This window comes from Arachis stenosperma, chromosome 9, assembly GCF_014773155.1.
Source record: "Arachis stenosperma cultivar V10309 chromosome 9, arast.V10309.gnm1.PFL2, whole genome shotgun sequence".
NCBI lineage: Eukaryota > Viridiplantae > Streptophyta > Magnoliopsida > Fabales > Fabaceae > Arachis > Arachis stenosperma.
Window position 1 is genome coordinate 159,016,582 of NC_080385.1, and position 15,541 is coordinate 159,032,122.

General features: G+C 38.9%; 4 protein-coding genes across 5 annotated transcripts; 3 read left to right on the forward strand and 1 right to left on the reverse strand.

The window, feature by feature from the left end:
* Positions 1 to 1,138: 1,138 nt before the first annotated feature.
* LOC130951008 (aluminum-activated malate transporter 12-like) lies at positions 1,139 to 3,732 on the forward strand. 2 transcript variants are annotated; one of them, XM_057879616.1, is made up of 6 exons: positions 1,139 to 1,475; positions 1,570 to 1,710; positions 1,817 to 2,089; positions 2,173 to 2,294; positions 2,373 to 2,519; positions 2,757 to 3,732. In XM_057879616.1, the coding sequence occupies exons 1-6, from the start codon at positions 1,193 to 1,195 to the stop codon at positions 3,321 to 3,323; spliced, it is 1,533 nt and encodes a 510-aa protein (XP_057735599.1). In that variant the 5' UTR covers positions 1,139 to 1,192; the 3' UTR covers positions 3,324 to 3,732. The 2 variants fall into 2 exon arrangements, with proteins under 2 accessions (XP_057735599.1, XP_057735600.1); XM_057879617.1 differs by having other exon boundaries at positions 2,376 to 2,519.
* Positions 3,733 to 4,293: 561 nt separating this feature from the next.
* Positions 4,294 to 5,046, forward strand: LOC130950299 (uncharacterized). The gene has a single exon (XM_057878809.1). The coding sequence runs from the start codon at positions 4,294 to 4,296 to the stop codon at positions 5,044 to 5,046; it is 753 nt and encodes a 250-aa protein (XP_057734792.1).
* Positions 5,047 to 9,607: 4,561 nt separating this feature from the next.
* LOC130950300 (aluminum-activated malate transporter 12-like) lies at positions 9,608 to 11,749 on the forward strand. Its single transcript, XM_057878810.1, has 7 exons — positions 9,608 to 9,662; positions 9,833 to 10,132; positions 10,219 to 10,359; positions 10,453 to 10,725; positions 10,791 to 10,912; positions 10,993 to 11,133; positions 11,225 to 11,749. Exons 1-7 carry the CDS (start codon positions 9,608 to 9,610, stop codon positions 11,747 to 11,749), a joined length of 1,557 nt encoding a protein of 518 aa, XP_057734793.1.
* A 34-nt stretch (positions 11,750 to 11,783) lies between these two features.
* On the reverse strand, positions 11,784 to 13,801 carry LOC130947534 (2-alkenal reductase (NADP(+)-dependent)-like). The gene is made up of 5 exons (XM_057876231.1): positions 13,399 to 13,801; positions 12,855 to 13,032; positions 12,598 to 12,764; positions 12,422 to 12,504; positions 11,784 to 12,305 (listed from the first exon to the last, which is right to left on the reverse strand). Exons 1-5 carry the CDS (start codon positions 13,621 to 13,623, stop codon positions 11,927 to 11,929), a joined length of 1,032 nt encoding a protein of 343 aa, XP_057732214.1. The 5' UTR covers positions 13,624 to 13,801; the 3' UTR covers positions 11,784 to 11,926.
* Between the last annotated feature and the right edge of the window lie 1,740 nt (positions 13,802 to 15,541).

Here is a 15,541-nt window from a genome sequence, read left to right on the forward strand (position 1 = left end):
AAATGGTTCACTTTTTTGTGTCATAGTCTCTAATTTTATGCAAGTTAGGCTGACTTGTGGACATTGGAGATAGTTAACAAACTACACTTTTCTTCTTTTCTCCTCAAGAAACCGACAGCATAGCTTACTTCATAGTCCTAGGACTAGGATTATTCACATAAAAATAATTACTTGCATATGAGGAAAGGACAAGTGTACTTGCATTTTCAAAAGCATATATCATACGAGCCACTATCAGTTTCAAGATTAACCAATTCACCACCACCATTCCATGTTAGCCGTCCACGTTATTATTATACTCTCAACAATTCTAATTTACAATAAATAAGTCAAGCACACAACCAACAGGAGGGACAACATGTTGTCAGATCCTACAATTTAGAAGGTGCACTCATGCAATTGGAAAATTGTTCTTTAAATATTGCGTTAGAGATAGCTTATCATATTAATACTTAATTTATTGTTAAATGAGATATAAGTACTATTTATTTTTATTTGTTAATGAATCAAATTTAAATCAATATATATACATATAATAACAAAATTTTCTTTATTTTTTTCTCAGAATATTTTTTAATCCAACAAATAAAGAATTAACCTGTCACGAATATAAATTTCTTTTAACAATTTATCATCATCAATAAATTATTATACATATAAAATAAAATTTAAATTTCAATATTTACTTAGACAAACGAGTGAATTAACTTTTTAATACATTAAAGATTAATGTATCCAGATACAACTTTAATCCAACAATTACTTTTATGTACCAAAAGATTCAATTGTAGACTAGGAGTATGATTATTATATGTATAAGCTTTTGGTCACCACCTTCACCAATATGATAACAACCGCCAGTTTTTGAGAGTCTGGTTTTCTACACTGAACATTGACTGAAGGCACTAGTGAAAGCTACAACCTTCATCAATTCTCTCTCTCTTTGTAAACACGGTGGATTGCACTAGAGACATGGCTGGAATTATCTGTATCCCTTTTTAAAATAAATAAAATGTGCAAAATGCTCCATTAGTCCAATTGATTTTAATTAATACTTCAATTCTCTGTCATCTTTTGCATTCTTTTTAAGCTAAACAGCACATTCATTTTGTTATCAAAACTGAAATTCTCTAAATGATTGATTAATTACCTTAGAAAGCTGGTTCAGGCTTAATTAAGAGTGTTGTTTTCAATGGCTGAGATCAATACTAGTAGTAAAAGAAGCTCAAGCAGTTATTATTGGGAACATATTTATAACTTCGTTGATGAAGTGAAAAAGTTTCCAGCATTGGTGAAGAGAGCAACATGGAAAGTTGCCAAAGAGGATCCAAGAAGGGTGATTCATGCTTTGAAAGTAGCCTTGGCCTTGACACTTATTTCTCTCTTGTATCTTTTGGAGCCATTGTTCAAAGGCATTGGAAAGAATGCTATGTGGGCTGTTATGACTGTGGTTGTGGTTATGGAGTTCACTGCTGGTATATATATGCTCTCGGCTCTCTCTCTCTCGTGCGCGCACAATTCCTTTGATCCTGTCCTTATGCCTTTTCCTCTTGTTATGCATTCTTGCAGGGGCAACATTATGCAAAGGACTTAATAGAGGATTAGGGACTATTTTGGCAGGGTCCTTGGCATTTCTTATTGAGTATATTGCAGATGTGTCTGTTAAAACTTATAGAGCTGTTTTCATTGGCGCCGCAGTTTTTCTTGTTGGTAAGCATGAAAAGAATCTAGACACAAATTATGTTCTTAGTTGAAAATATGTAAAACACTTGATACTAACATAAAAACAATTCTTTGCTTCAACTTTGATTGGCAGGGTATGCAGCTACTTATGTGAGGTTCATCCCCTATATCAAGAAGAATTATGACTATGGTGTTTTGATATTTCTCTTGACCTTTAATTTGATCACAGTATCAAGTTACCGAGTAGAAAATGTTTGGAGCATTGCAAGAGATCGTATGTTAACCATTGCAATTGGGTGTGGTCTCTGCCTTGTGATGAGTCTGTTGGTGTTTCCAAATTGGTCAGGGGAATACCTTCATAAATCCATCATATCAAAGCTTGAAGGACTAGCCAACGCGATCGAAGGTAAGGCACATTTTAAAATCAATGTACTTTGATTTGATTCAATGTGATTTGTATAACGGATTCTGGAAACAATAATGATGCAGGGTGTGTCAAGGAATATTTTTGTGAGTCTGAGATACAATCAAGTGAAGATGATTCATGTGAGGATCCCATTTACTTGGGTTACAAGGCAGTGTTAGATTCCAAAGCTAGTGAAGAAACATTGGTAATTCCTTGTTATGTTCAAGTGTGTTAGTATACATATCTTAATTCATAAGCTAGACTTTGTTTCTATGAAATCAAGCAGGCATTACAAGCGAGCTGGGAGCCGAGATGCTCGAGATATTTCCGGCGAATCCCATGGAAGCAATATACAAAAGTCGGCGTTGCTCTTCGCCACTTTAGTTACACTGTTGTAGCTCTACATGGATGTCTGCAGTCTGAAATTCAGGTACTAATTTTAACCAGTTTCTTTTAAAAAGTTGAACTAATTTTACTGTTAAATAATTCAGAATTTCAAATTAAAGAAACTTGCTAGCTGATACAAGCCATCATTCATGCCAACTCATTTTTCTCCCAAGATTCTGCTTCTTTTATTATTGATGGCACATGGCCATGTTATTGATTCAGTTCTCTTCTATGATCAAAATATAGTTATTTATTGACTTACATTTGACAAATTCTTTAGACACCATGGTCAATTCGATCTCAATACAAGGAACCTTGCATGAAACTCACAGAACAAGTGTTCAAAATACTAAGGGAACTGGCAAACAGCATAAGGAACAAAAGAAAATTCTGTCCTCATATACTCTCCAATGATCTCAATGTAGCCTTAGAAGATCTCAACAATGCCTTGAAATCCCAACCACAATACTTTCGCGGCCCCAAGATCAGCCGAACCTCCAAAATGCAGCATGAAGAAGAGTCTAGAGCCTCATTTTCAAGTGTTAACAACAATGATTCTTGTGAAGATGCAAAGGAAAGACAAAAGAATGTTCTAAGGCCACAGCTGAGTAAGACTTTGAGTATGATCACTAGCTTTCAATTCTCAGAAGCACTTCCTGTTGCTGCTTTCACTTCTTTGCTTTTGGAGATGGTGGCAAAACTAGATCATGTGATAAATGAAGTTGAACAATTGGGCAGAATGTCACACTTTAGAGAGTTCAGAGTTGAAGATGAGATTGTTGTCACTTGTGAGAGACCAAAAGTGAATTCATCTTACAATGACATGACTTCTTATGGAGAAGACTAATTACTGAGAAAGATTTTGTTGATAAAATCATACTCAAGAGTTTGACAACCTTGATTGTAGTTGGGCAAAGTTCAAAGAGAGTAGGCTTAGTTTGTTATAGCTTGCTTGTTTTGATAGTATTAGATATGTTATGATCATGTCTCAACTAAATGGGATTGAGAAAGTCTAGAAAGCCAGCAGATTTTGTGGTTTTTAGTCATCAATTAGCCATCAACCATGTTTTTAAAGGTGTGAGATTGCATCTAATGGTGTAGAATTATTCAATTTCCTTTTGATGGTTAAGTGCATGCCAAAATTTAACAAAAGTACTGCCCCTTAGCACTCCTCCTAGGGATTATATCAACTTTGAACCACAATTTGAGGCATCTATCTAGATTTGTTAATGTGGAAAGAAAGATACATAATTATATTTATAGCAACTTCTTGTTGAAGCAAAAATTTCAAATGATTTAACTCATAGCAATGGACTAATGCTGAGAAATCCTGGTGATCAAACACTGGTGATTTAACTAATGATTCAATAGACACTACGCTCTCTGTTGAGCCGCTTTTTTATTATTTTTAGAAAATTAAATTTTAGGGCAAAAAACCTAAATAAGCCAAGGAGAAATCAAATTTACATGATTCAGCCAAACTGAATTCAGCTTCATCAATCAACCAAAACACATAAATATGTAGTTCGAATCAGCTAAACTCGAACTAGAGTTACATATAATTCGAATCATGTTGATTCGAATTATAAAAAGTCACGCCCCCGTATAATTCGAATTCACCTGGTTTGAATTACACACTAACAATAATTCGAACCAGGCTAATTCAATTTACTCCTAAACACCAACACCTATGTAATTCGAAAGATACTGATTTGAATTACACTTTATACAGTTCGAACTATGCTAGTTCGAATTACTGAGGACCAGACCTGTATATATATGATGTGAACGTGAATGAAGCTCATCAGTGTGGAAAAATGGCTAGTGAGGAGAGTTTTGTAGTTTTGGTTCACCACAAAGGATCCATTAAGAGGAAAACCCAATCCGGTGTGAAGTTCACTGATAAGGATCCTCTCAATATTTTCGTGAGGCCAACGACGAGCTATGATGACCTTGTTAGTTCTGTTCTACGAAAACTTGGTTTAGAAGGCGTGAAACGGGTTAAGAAATTTTTCTATCGCATTCCAATTTCGGTTCTCCAAGAAATCGTGAAATATGATTGTTTCACGATCGGTAGTGATGAGGACTTGCAGGTCCTGTTTCATTGTCGCCGGCAGTTTTTCGAAGTGAGGACACCGGAACTATTGACGAAGTTGGTTGACGTGGTATCCAGCTCGGGAGGTTCGAACCGGAATACCCCAACTATAGCCACGGTTGCTGGTTCTAGCTCCAGACCTGCGAGTGCATCTTCCTCCGTCCCTGTGTATGAACCTCCGGTCCAGCTTGTCGCCTCCCCATCGTTTGCCGTGGATCTCAACGAAAGTGGAGGTGGTGAGGTTGGAATAGGGGATCATGTGCCGACCCCCTTACATTGTGCTACACCGGCTGGTCTTGGAGATGCATTGTTGGATGATCCAGTGGACGACGATGTGGAGCCAGATATCATTGCTGATGACAACGGTGATGATATTGGACCGAGTGAGGCTGCTGGTGCTGGACGTGGTTCTAGCTCTGGCACACATCAGTACCCTCCACATTTTTCATCTTTGGACTTGGATGCAATGAGGTAGGAGAGGGATCATGGGGAGCCTGCTGGTTTTGGCGCTAGAGATGTGGAAGGGGCTGCAGGTCTGACAGAGTTTCAGGTGGGTCAGCAATTTCAGGACAAGGATGAGGTTGTGTTAAGTGTGAAGACTTATAGCATCCGCGCGGGGTACAATACAAGGTGGTGGAGTCTGACTATCGCCGGTATGTTGGGAAGTGTTCTGAGTTTGGGAATGGGTGCACATGGTTGATTCGGCTCAGCCTCTGGCAGCGCAAGGGCATTTGGGAGGTCAAAAGGTACAACGGGCCACATACATGTCTAGCGACCTCAATCTCCAGCGATCATAGGAGTTTTGATTATCATGTGATCTCCGCATTCATCATGCCGATGGTTCGGGCTGATGCATCCATATGCATCAAGGTGCTCTTAAATGCCACGGCCGCACACTTTGGGTTTAGGCCGATGTACAAGAGGGTCTAGCTGGTGAAGCAGAAGGCCGTTGCCCACATTTATGGTGATTGGGATGAGTCGTATAACGAGCTCCCTAGGTGGGTGTTAGGAATTCAGTTGACGATGCCTGGTACGGTTGCAGTCCTTAGGACGAGTCCAGTTAGAGTTCGGGGCCAGCTCGACGAGTCGCAAGCTTATTTTCACAGACTATTCTGCACGTTTCCACCATGTATCGAGGCATTCCGTCATTACAAGTCGTTGGTTAGTATTGATGGCACCCATCTGTATGGCAAGTATGGCAGAACGTTGCTCGTTGCGATTGCACCCCTCTGCGTCTCCCCCGCCTGGACCAGGCTGACGACCGTCGTCGTCACCATCATCACCGTGAACATCCCCCGTATCACACGCCCTCCGTCTGCCGCCACGCCCTCGTCATCCACCTCTACCCCTACCCGCCGCATCACCCTTCTCCATAGCCTGGTCCATCCACCTCCACTCACGCTGGCTCCGTCGTGTACCCACACGAGCTCTCCTCTCAACCCGACGCCTATCAGGAACGTCGTCAACAAGGTCCATGTCAGGAACTCGCCCTGCACCCCTCTGCGTCGCCTCAACAGGAATGGGAACTAGTCTCGGATTCCCCAAGTACATCTCTAGTTACAGGAACCTCTTTCCATGCTGACTCCACCAGTCCAAGAAGCCATGTGAGGGTCTCGGGTCTGCGACAACGTCGAACCGGAGAACATGGTCCACAAGGTTCTCCCAGTGAAGATGCCAGAACTGTAAAGTGGACGGGAACCAACGATCACCACCTCTCCCGTCCTTGGACATCAAGAAGTCGATGTTCAGGGTGGGCTGGGGGCGGGGCTGTACTCCGCCGAACTGGAATAATACCCTGTCAATCTGGTGCCACTCTACGACGGCAAAATATATCAAGGCCGTCACACACCTCCATAAGACCGTATGACGAGGCTCTAACACCTCTGGATGCACAACTTGAAGGACGTCGGGGAAGCTATATGGCATCCAGATAAACTGAAAAAAAGTTATACTACGTGTAAGGGCAAATCGTAAACCAAAGTCTAAAGCTTTAATTAAATACACTTGTGAGGTTAGTATACTCACATCGCTGGGTTGTAGCATGTCTATCCTGAGCTTTCACATCTGCACCCGAGGTCCCTTCTCGCTATCGGAAGGATTGTGACCTGACCACCTGCATATCAAATCAATGTTATCGCATGTAAAAGGTGTGACAAAATGGTATAACATTACAAGCGGACATGGAATTAAATAATTTAACTCGAAATAGAAAATTCCAAGAATAGTACCTCGAAGCCAAGGGCCAGCTGAACTCATCATACCCATCAGGCCTAAATCTAGGAAACCGCCAGAAGATCTAGGACTGAAGCAACTGTAACGGGCCTGCTAACTTTACCACATGCCTGTTGGCCACTCGGCACATACACCTGTATAATCATGCTAGTGCCGCCGACCCCCAACTGTATCCACCCATCTCCTCAAGCCGAGCCACGTAAGGTAGCCATCTGATGTGAATGCGGTTGTCGGACTTGTCGGCAAACAACTGGGTGCCCAACAACATCACGACATACGCACGAGCAAAGCGTCTCACTGTCTCCTCATCGGCGCCGGCGGGGCACTCTCCGAAAGTCTTCTGGAACCAAGTGCAGTTCACTGCGAACTTCTGAACTTGGTTTGCAGGAGGTATGACACCGAGCAACTCCTGAAACCACACCCAAGCCGGACGGCCCCCCTCGATGTATACATGGAAATCTGTCAGGCAACCACTGACATAACGCCCGTCAACTGGCAACCCGAACTGGTAGGCCACGTCCTGAAGTGTGACCGTGCACTCTCTGAACAGCATGTGGAAGGTGTGCGTTTTCGGACGCCACCGCTCGACGAAGGCACTGACAAGGGGCTCATCTAGTCAGAACCATCTATCGTTCAGTCTCGTGAGATGGTATAATCCGGCCATCTGCAAGTACGGAACGTATCTCTCATCGAGTCGCGTGCCCTGCTGCCGCCGCATGCTAGAGATGCATCACTAGGGCTGCACATTACATGGACCACATAGTAAGAACCATTTACAAAGCCACTAACAAAAACAACTAACTACATAAACCACAGTTGAAAACCACTAACAAAAATCGCATACAAAAGCAATATAATAAACCACTAACAAAAACCGCTATCATAAACCGCATGCAAAACTACTAAATAAACCACTTCCAAGACAATCAACATAAACCGCTAACATAAATCGCTATCATAAACCATCAATAAAATCGCATACAAAACCACTAAAATCAACCGCATTCGATACCACTAACAAAAACCACAATCAAAACCACTAACTAAAAGCACAAAACTCAACCAAAATCAAAACCACTAACATAAACCACATCAAAAACCACTAACGTAAACCACTAGCAACAAAACATGCAAAACCACTAACGTAAACCACTAACATAAACCGCAAACAAATCCTCAAATAAAACTACTTCATTAAACCACATGCAATACCGCCAACAAAAACCACATGCAGAACCAAAAAAATAAACCATTAGCAAAAAAAAATTAACTACTAACCTCGTCGTTGATGACCCCCGGCAATATGAGCCACTCCATCCAAACGATACAGTCTACCTGGATCGTCCCCCATCAGCTAACTATCCTGCTCGAGCCTTTGTCGGAGCGAAACTGGGTCATTTTCTCTGGAATTTGGCGGGGTCTGTGAGTGGGGAAGTGATTCGAATGGGTTGGATTCGAACTTCTTTTATAGGCAAATCTAGTGTAATTCGAAGCAGTTCAATTCGAATTACTCCTAGTTGCTGAAGAAGAGTAATTCGAATCAACTAGATTCGAATTATGTAGTGTTTCGCTGTCCAAGCTAATTCGAATGACCTTGTATTGATTTCGAATCTACTCGATTCGAATTACATGGAAATCTAGTTCGATATATGCTTATTCGAACTATATTATTTTGTGCAATGGTGGATTCGTGAATCACTTTTCCTTTTGGCTAATTTGCGTAAATTCTTCTTTAGCATGATTTATCTTAGTGTTTTGCCCTAAATTTTATATATTTATTTTTAAAATTTTGGATTTGATATCAATAATTTAAAATAAAAATAAAAAATTTTTATACATTATTTAATATTTAGAATATATAAAATAAATAAAATTAAATTAAATAAGGTATGATACAAAAATTATTATGTTATTATTATGTGTAACAAAAATATAAAATCAGAACATTTACAAATATTACTCACAAAGTAGTCATTTATAAATATTATTAAATTTATTTTTTAATCCTATTTAATTTGTAGAAATATAAAAATCCAAATTTAAAAAACTCTTTAAATCCATGCATAATTCTAATTGATAAAATAAAGATATATGCGAGATTGATTTATTTTAATAAGACAAAATGATGCTAAAGTCTAATTACTTTGAGAAATAGGTAGGATGAGATGAATATATTATAACGTGATATTACAAAGACTCAATTTTATTACGTTATTTTTAGATACACTATAAGTCTATAATAGATACAATTAAGTGATTAACCACTATTTATAAATCTCCTTAATTATTAATTGCCCATTTGCCATAATGGCCACAATGCCAATAAAATTGACCTGTGAAAATAAATCCACCAAAGGCAACACTCTTGAATTATTATGAGCAACCTTGAGGCTCCTTCGTCAAAGGTTTTTCAATGCTATTTTTAGTTTATAAAAAAAACTAAAATAAAAAGCACAGTTGGCAAATGTTTTCGAAAACAGTTTTTGGATTTCTTTTTAATAATAATAAGAACTTAAAAAAAAAAAAGAGTTGTTGTCAGGTGTGGTTTCTGTTGCATTGTCTGTGACCTTGCATCCAGTTTTTCTCTTTTTTAACAAAATAACAATAAAAAAGAAAATAGAATGATGATACCATAACCCCTAAACCCCTCACAAAACAATAATTAAATTCTAAACATCATGATTTAAGTGTCACATTTCTCTTGGTGCGTTAATTGTGTTCTTTGTCAAATAACACAATATACGATTAATAACTTGTTGTTCAAGAAACATTTTTCTTGGTGCAGAAATTGTGTTCTTTGAAACATGACCCGTCAGGTTCATCCTGAATCGGATATTGAAGTTCCTCCCCCTTTTAAAGGTTGTTATCATTTAAATTTTCAAACTATTTATTATTATTAGCATTATGATTTTGCCTATTTATGAAGTCTATTATTCCATTAGTCCATACTTTTGTCACCTTTTGCATTCTGAGAGATTATCATAATTGAAGCTCTTAATTTGATGAATTTATCTCAAAAACCAACTCAGGTGACTCTAAGATTTCAGCAGAAGAAACCAGGAGCAGCAGTGGTAAAGAAAACCAAAAGAAAAAGTGCAATGAAGGTTGTAGCTTTGCAGATAAAGTGAGGAAGTTTCCAGAATCGGTATGGACTTCGACAGTGAAGGTTGGCAGAGAGGATCCAAGAAGGGTGGTTCATGCCTTCAAATTCGGCGTGGCGTTGACATTTGTATCTTTGTTTTATATGATTGATGATTTGTACAATGCACTCCAAAAGGATGCTATGTTTGCTGTGTTTACTGTGGTTGTGGTGATGGAATTCACAGTTGGTATGTTCTACTCTCTTATATATGATCATGTTTATGAGTTTATCAGATCAAGAATCTGTTTCATTCATTTGATGAATCCTCTGCAGGAGCAACATTATGCAAAGGACTAAATAGAGCATTGGGGACAGTTTTGGCAGCATGCTTAGCAGTTCTGATAGATGCTCTTGCAAGTTCCTCTACTAAGATTTTAACTGCAATCATTGTTGGTGTTTCAGTTTTCCTTGTTGGTGAGCATCAAAGAAAGCTTATCTTGAAATTCTAATGGACTAATTGGAACTATCTTTCTCAAACTTGTTGCAATTATCTTTTGTTATTGGCAGGAAGTGGAGCTACTTATGCAAGGTTCATACCCCACATCAAGAAGAATCTAGACTATGGTGTTGTTGTGTTTATCTTGACATTTAATCTAGTAACAGTGTCCAGTTACCGTGATGATAATGTGTTGAGACTGGCGCAATCAAGAATGTTAAACATCGCGGTTGGATGCATGATATGCCTTGTCATGTGCCTATTGGTGTTTCCAAACTGGTCAGGGAAATACCTTCAGGATTCAATCACATCAAAACTAGAAAGCCTAGGAAACTGTATAGAAGGTAATGGTAATTAACTATTAATAATTTGATTTGATTTGGTTCATATATTCTTACCATGAATGCAGTTTGTGTGAAGGAATACTTTTGTGAGTCTGATCTAAAAGGAAGTGAAGACAGTTCGATTCATGATCGCATTTCCAAAGATTACAAAGGTGTTTTAGATTCCAAAGCTGCTGAAGATACATTGGTATATCCCTAAACTCCCACTTTCTCATGTTATGACAGAAGATCTTATCATATGAACTTTGTGTCTGTGAAAGTAAACAGATCTTACATGCAAGGTGGGAGCCAAGATACACAAGCTTCCACAGAATCCCATGGAAGCAATTTGGGAAAGTCGGCGATGCTCTTCGCCATTTTTGTTACACTGTTGTAGCTCTACATGGTTGTTTGAAGTCTGAAATTCAGGTACTATAAAACTCAATCTCAATCATGAAGCTGCTTGCTCTGTATTCTGATACATGTACTCAAATACTATTTTGATTGATTCCTCCTCAAGGCACCGTGGTCCATTCGAAACAAGTGCAAGAACCCTTGCATCAAACTTACAGAAGAAGCTAACAAGATTCTAAAGGAACTCTCAAACAGCATAAAGGACAAACGCCAAGTTTGCCCTCACATACTCAACAATGGTCTCAACAAAGCCTTAGAAGACCTCAACAATGCCTTGAAATCACAACCTCAGCTTCATTTCAGCCACACACTGTCGGCCAGGATGCGAGCTCAAGGGCCCCCTTTGCCTCCTGATAGCCATGATGGTCAGATGCCTATGCCTCAACTGAGCAAGAGTATGAGTAAGACTATGAGTGTAATCGTTGGCCTCGAGTTCTCAGAAGCACTTCCCCTTGCAGCTTTCACTTCTTTGTTGCTGGATATGGTGGCAAAGCTAGAATATGTCATAGATGAAGTTGAATTATTGGGAAGAATGGCACACTTCAGAGAGTACAGAAGTGAAGATGAATTTTCGGTTAGAACTGAGGAACGACCTAAACCTTGTAGTGAACTACCTGCTTATGGAGCCTAATTATAAACAAGGACTATCCATTTCTTTTCAATAATTATATATATATATTTATAATTAGGCTTAATTTTGTATTAGCTATGACTATTTGGAGTAATTCTCACAAGACAGTATGTAATTTATTTCTCAAACAAAATCCAAATACTGATAGATACAAACAGTACTAGAGGTTAAAGTAGTTCATTCATTAGCAACTAAAACAACTTGTTTGCCAGCACTTCGGCCTGTGAACATTGCTTCTAAAGCTGCCGGAGCTTTCTCAATGCCTTCAGCTATGTCTTCGACATATGATATCTTGCCTTCTTTAATGTAAGGCACAACAATCTCCAAGAACTTAGGATAGTGTTCATAATAATCAAACACTATGAAGGCTTCTATTTTAATCTGCTTATAAATTATATTCAGCAAGTTCTTTATGCCTTGAGGCTCATCAAGTTCATATTGTGATATCATTCCGGCCACTACGATTCGGCCGCGCCTTCTCATGTTAATAAGTGCTGCCTCAAGTGTGTCTCCACCAACGTTGTCAAAGTAAATGTCAATGCCTTCCGGAAAGAACCTGAGAAATTTTTTGACAGAATAAACAGTTAAGATTCTATGTTTTGTTAACAAAGTGTATAAATGTTAATTGAATTGATAACAAAATTCACAACAAACTACCAATTAAGTACTCACCTCTTTAATGTTGCATCAAGGTCATGTTCCTCCTTGTAATTAAAAGCACCATCAAACCCATACTTGTTCTTCAAAATCTCAACCTTGTTTTACAAGAAAAACATGAAAACTTATAACTGAAATTCTTGGACAAACACAAACTAGGTTCCAATTAAAGTTACTAGCATCATATGTACCTTTTCTTTGCTGCCAGCACTTCCAACAACATAACATCCCATCAATTTTGCAAGTTGACCAACAAGTTGACCAACAGCACCAAATGCTGAAGATACAAAGACATAATCTCCTTTCTTTGGAGCTCCAACTTCATAGAAACCTGCATAAGCAGTCATACCAGGCATACCTGCATGTGCAAACAAGTACTATGAAATATGCCCTTCAAAGAATTCCATGTATGAAAATGAGGAAGCTTCCAGAAGAGTTAATTACTTACCAAGTAGTCCAGTATAATAGGAAAGAGGTACATCTGTATGCTCAATTTTGAAGAGGCTATCTGTCAATGTGATCACACTGTATTCTTCCCATTTGGTCACTCCCCACACCAAGTCTCCTTTCTTGAATCCAGGGTGTTTGGAATCCACTACTTTGCATACTCCATACCCAACTATTGGCTGCAAAAAATAAAAAATAAAAGTTAGTTCTGAAATTTGAAAATTAAATTTAGTCCACGAAATCTGAATATAATGTGTCACTATACATTGACTAAAATATCCTGTAAACTAACCAATTAGACTCTTAAACAAAACTTAGATGCAAATTAATTTTTGGCCTATCGAAATAGGGGATACCGTAGAAAACAAAAAACAAAATATCCTATAAAATAGGCTAAAATATAATTCTAGGAAGTTTTAAAATTTTAGGAACTAAAATGAGACATAATAGCAATTTTGGTGATCAAATTGGACCTGTTAATAAACAAATTCTGCAGTACCATATGTAATTTGATGAACTAAAAGAAATGAATATGAAGTGCTTACTGAATCAGGAGTGAAAGAATGGAAGAGGCGTTTGACATCCTTTCCCCTGGTTCCTCTCATGTAAGGATCACAAGATAAGTAAAGATTCTTAACAAGCACAGCATTTTCAGCCTCTGGAGGAAGTTCCAAGCTTATGGTGGAACTCTTCAAATACATGTCACTCTCTTTTGGATTACCAGTTATGTCACGTGCAGCCACAACCTGTCTGTTGCTCACTTCTGCCATCCTATTGATCTAATAAGTTTCCCTTCACAACTCTTATCTCTCTGTTGTTTGTGCCTTGAACTGCTTCTTGCATGTTTTAGCAGGGTATTTAAAGGGTGCCTGAGTGAAAAATTTTGGTCATTTTGAACTCTGCAATTGACTAAGGATTGTTGGGCTTGGTTTGTCAGTGCTCACGTCATCATCAATATCATGTTTTTTCAGAGTTTTTTTTATGGATGATTCACCAACAGATGATGTATGATAGCCAGCCAATGATTTTCTTATACATAGCCGCCGTTAATTAAAACTTAGAAGCATTTGGACATAGTTATCTATTATAAATTTTGAGGATCCTGCCTATCAGAAATGAAACTGATCCGATCCGTGAGAAGTTCCAGTATTGGAAAGAAAGAACATATCGGCATCCATGACGGTCTTGTCATAAGGTCCCTTGAATCCCCAATTAAGATGAGTTTAGTGGGAAATCGGGATAGAGATGACAGGATGTATTGGTCCCTTGGTATGTTCTTTCAGAAGTACGTCTGGATGCACCTCTTGTGATCTCTCCTGGAAGATGACTGTCTAGAAAAAGATGGTCGTCCTTCTGTTCCTGGCCTTTGAAAGACTGTTCTGACTGTTCCGTCAGTCTCTCGTGTAACCGCTGGTGGTGCTGTTGTATGGACGTCAGGAGTGCTTTGAGGAAAAGCTCTCTCGTAATTAGTAATCCATTCCAGTGGTACTATAGCAGCAAGCTCGTCTGGAGGAATCATCCTTGGGATGCTAACTATGGCCGGACCATGGTTCTTATCTGTGAACATTAAAAGGGCATCATGGGTGGTGTTTGGAAGGTTCAGATCCAAAGCATGATCTTGGATTCTGTACAACACCTGGTGATGGAGTGTTGCTTGTTCAGCACTGGCATCTTGTGTAACACCAATTAACTGGATTTGTATCCGAATCCTTTGGGAAAGGGTCGGATCTGTAAGCCTGATAGTGAAATCTGGCGAAATTGTAAGAATCACACTCCCATTAGTAAGAGTGGATACAAGTGCTCCAATAAGTGCATGTTGGTATTCTTTGAAAGTAGTATCTAAAAGTGCAATCTTTGCAGTGACAGGTAATCCTTTTCTGCCATGTAAGGTCAGAATCATCCTTATAGCTCCAAGGTGTAGGTGAGTATATCCTTGTGACAAGTATTCACGAATGAGTTCTTGAGGAATCTCAATCGTCACATACTGTTCTGCAGAGGTGGCTTGAAGACCACACTGTTGTAACCGGGAGGTTTGAATCACTTCCTTAACAGGAGGTGACGGTCTTCTTCTTATGAGGCGGCGAATACTAGACCACTTTTGTCGGTGATAAAAAGTGTATGGGTTTATGAGAGGTTGTTGAGTGGCAGGGATCTTTGAGTCTTCTGGAACATGGGTGATTTCAACAAGGTTTTCTATCTTGTTGGATAAGGTTTTATGGACAGATGGTGGTAAACGATCAAAAGAAAGCTCTGTATTATAAAAGATAGGTTGGCTAGATTCAGGGTTTGACATGAATAGACCAAAGTCTCTCTTACTCTCTATCATCTCCAATATACCTTCTCTTTGCTTTAGTTCATTAGGCTCTGATACCAAGAGGTGCATCCAGACGTACTTCTGAAAGAACATACCAAGGGACCAATACATCCTGTCATCTCTATCCCGATTTCCCACTAAACTCATCTTAATTGGGGATTCAAGGGACCTTATGACAAGACCGTCATGGATGCCGATATGTTCTTTCTTTCCAATACTGGAACTTCTCACGGATCGGATCAGTTTCATTTCTGATAGGCAGGATCCTCAAGAACGAGGCAAGCCTAGAGCATACGTGAAACTAGTAAGCAAAGATAAGCATATTGGAGACTCAAGATTTCAGAAAGAGAGAGATTTAGAGAGTATTCATGGTG

Excerpts from the sequence above, each read along its gene's own strand:
- LOC130951008 (XM_057879616.1), top strand. The coding sequence starts at position 1,193 with ATGGCTGAGATCAATACTAGTAGTAAAAGAAGCTCAAGCAGTTATTAT. Across the intron at positions 1,476-1,569 it reads GGTTATGGAGTTCACTGCTG|GGGCAACATTATGCAAAGGA; the intron begins GTATATATATGC and ends GCATTCTTGCAG. Across the intron at positions 2,295-2,372 it reads AAGCTAGTGAAGAAACATTG|CAGGCATTACAAGCGAGCTG; the intron begins GTAATTCCTTGT and ends TATGAAATCAAG.
- LOC130950300 (XM_057878810.1), top strand. The coding sequence starts at position 9,608 with ATGACCCGTCAGGTTCATCCTGAATCGGATATTGAAGTTCCTCCCCCT. Across the intron at positions 10,726-10,790 it reads CCTAGGAAACTGTATAGAAG|TTTGTGTGAAGGAATACTTT; the intron begins GTAATGGTAATT and ends CCATGAATGCAG. Across the intron at positions 11,134-11,224 it reads GTTTGAAGTCTGAAATTCAG|GCACCGTGGTCCATTCGAAA; the intron begins GTACTATAAAAC and ends TTCCTCCTCAAG.
- LOC130947534 (XM_057876231.1), bottom strand. The coding sequence starts at position 13,623 with ATGGCAGAAGTGAGCAACAGACAGGTTGTGGCTGCACGTGACATAACT. Across the intron at positions 12,765-12,854 it reads CTATTATACTGGACTACTTG|GTATGCCTGGTATGACTGCT; the intron begins GTAAGTAATTAA and ends TTGCACATGCAG. Across the intron at positions 12,306-12,421 it reads CTTGATGCAACATTAAAGAG|GTTCTTTCCGGAAGGCATTG; the intron begins GTGAGTACTTAA and ends AAAATTTCTCAG.
- LOC130950299 (XM_057878809.1), top strand. The coding sequence starts at position 4,294 with ATGGCTAGTGAGGAGAGTTTTGTAGTTTTGGTTCACCACAAAGGATCC.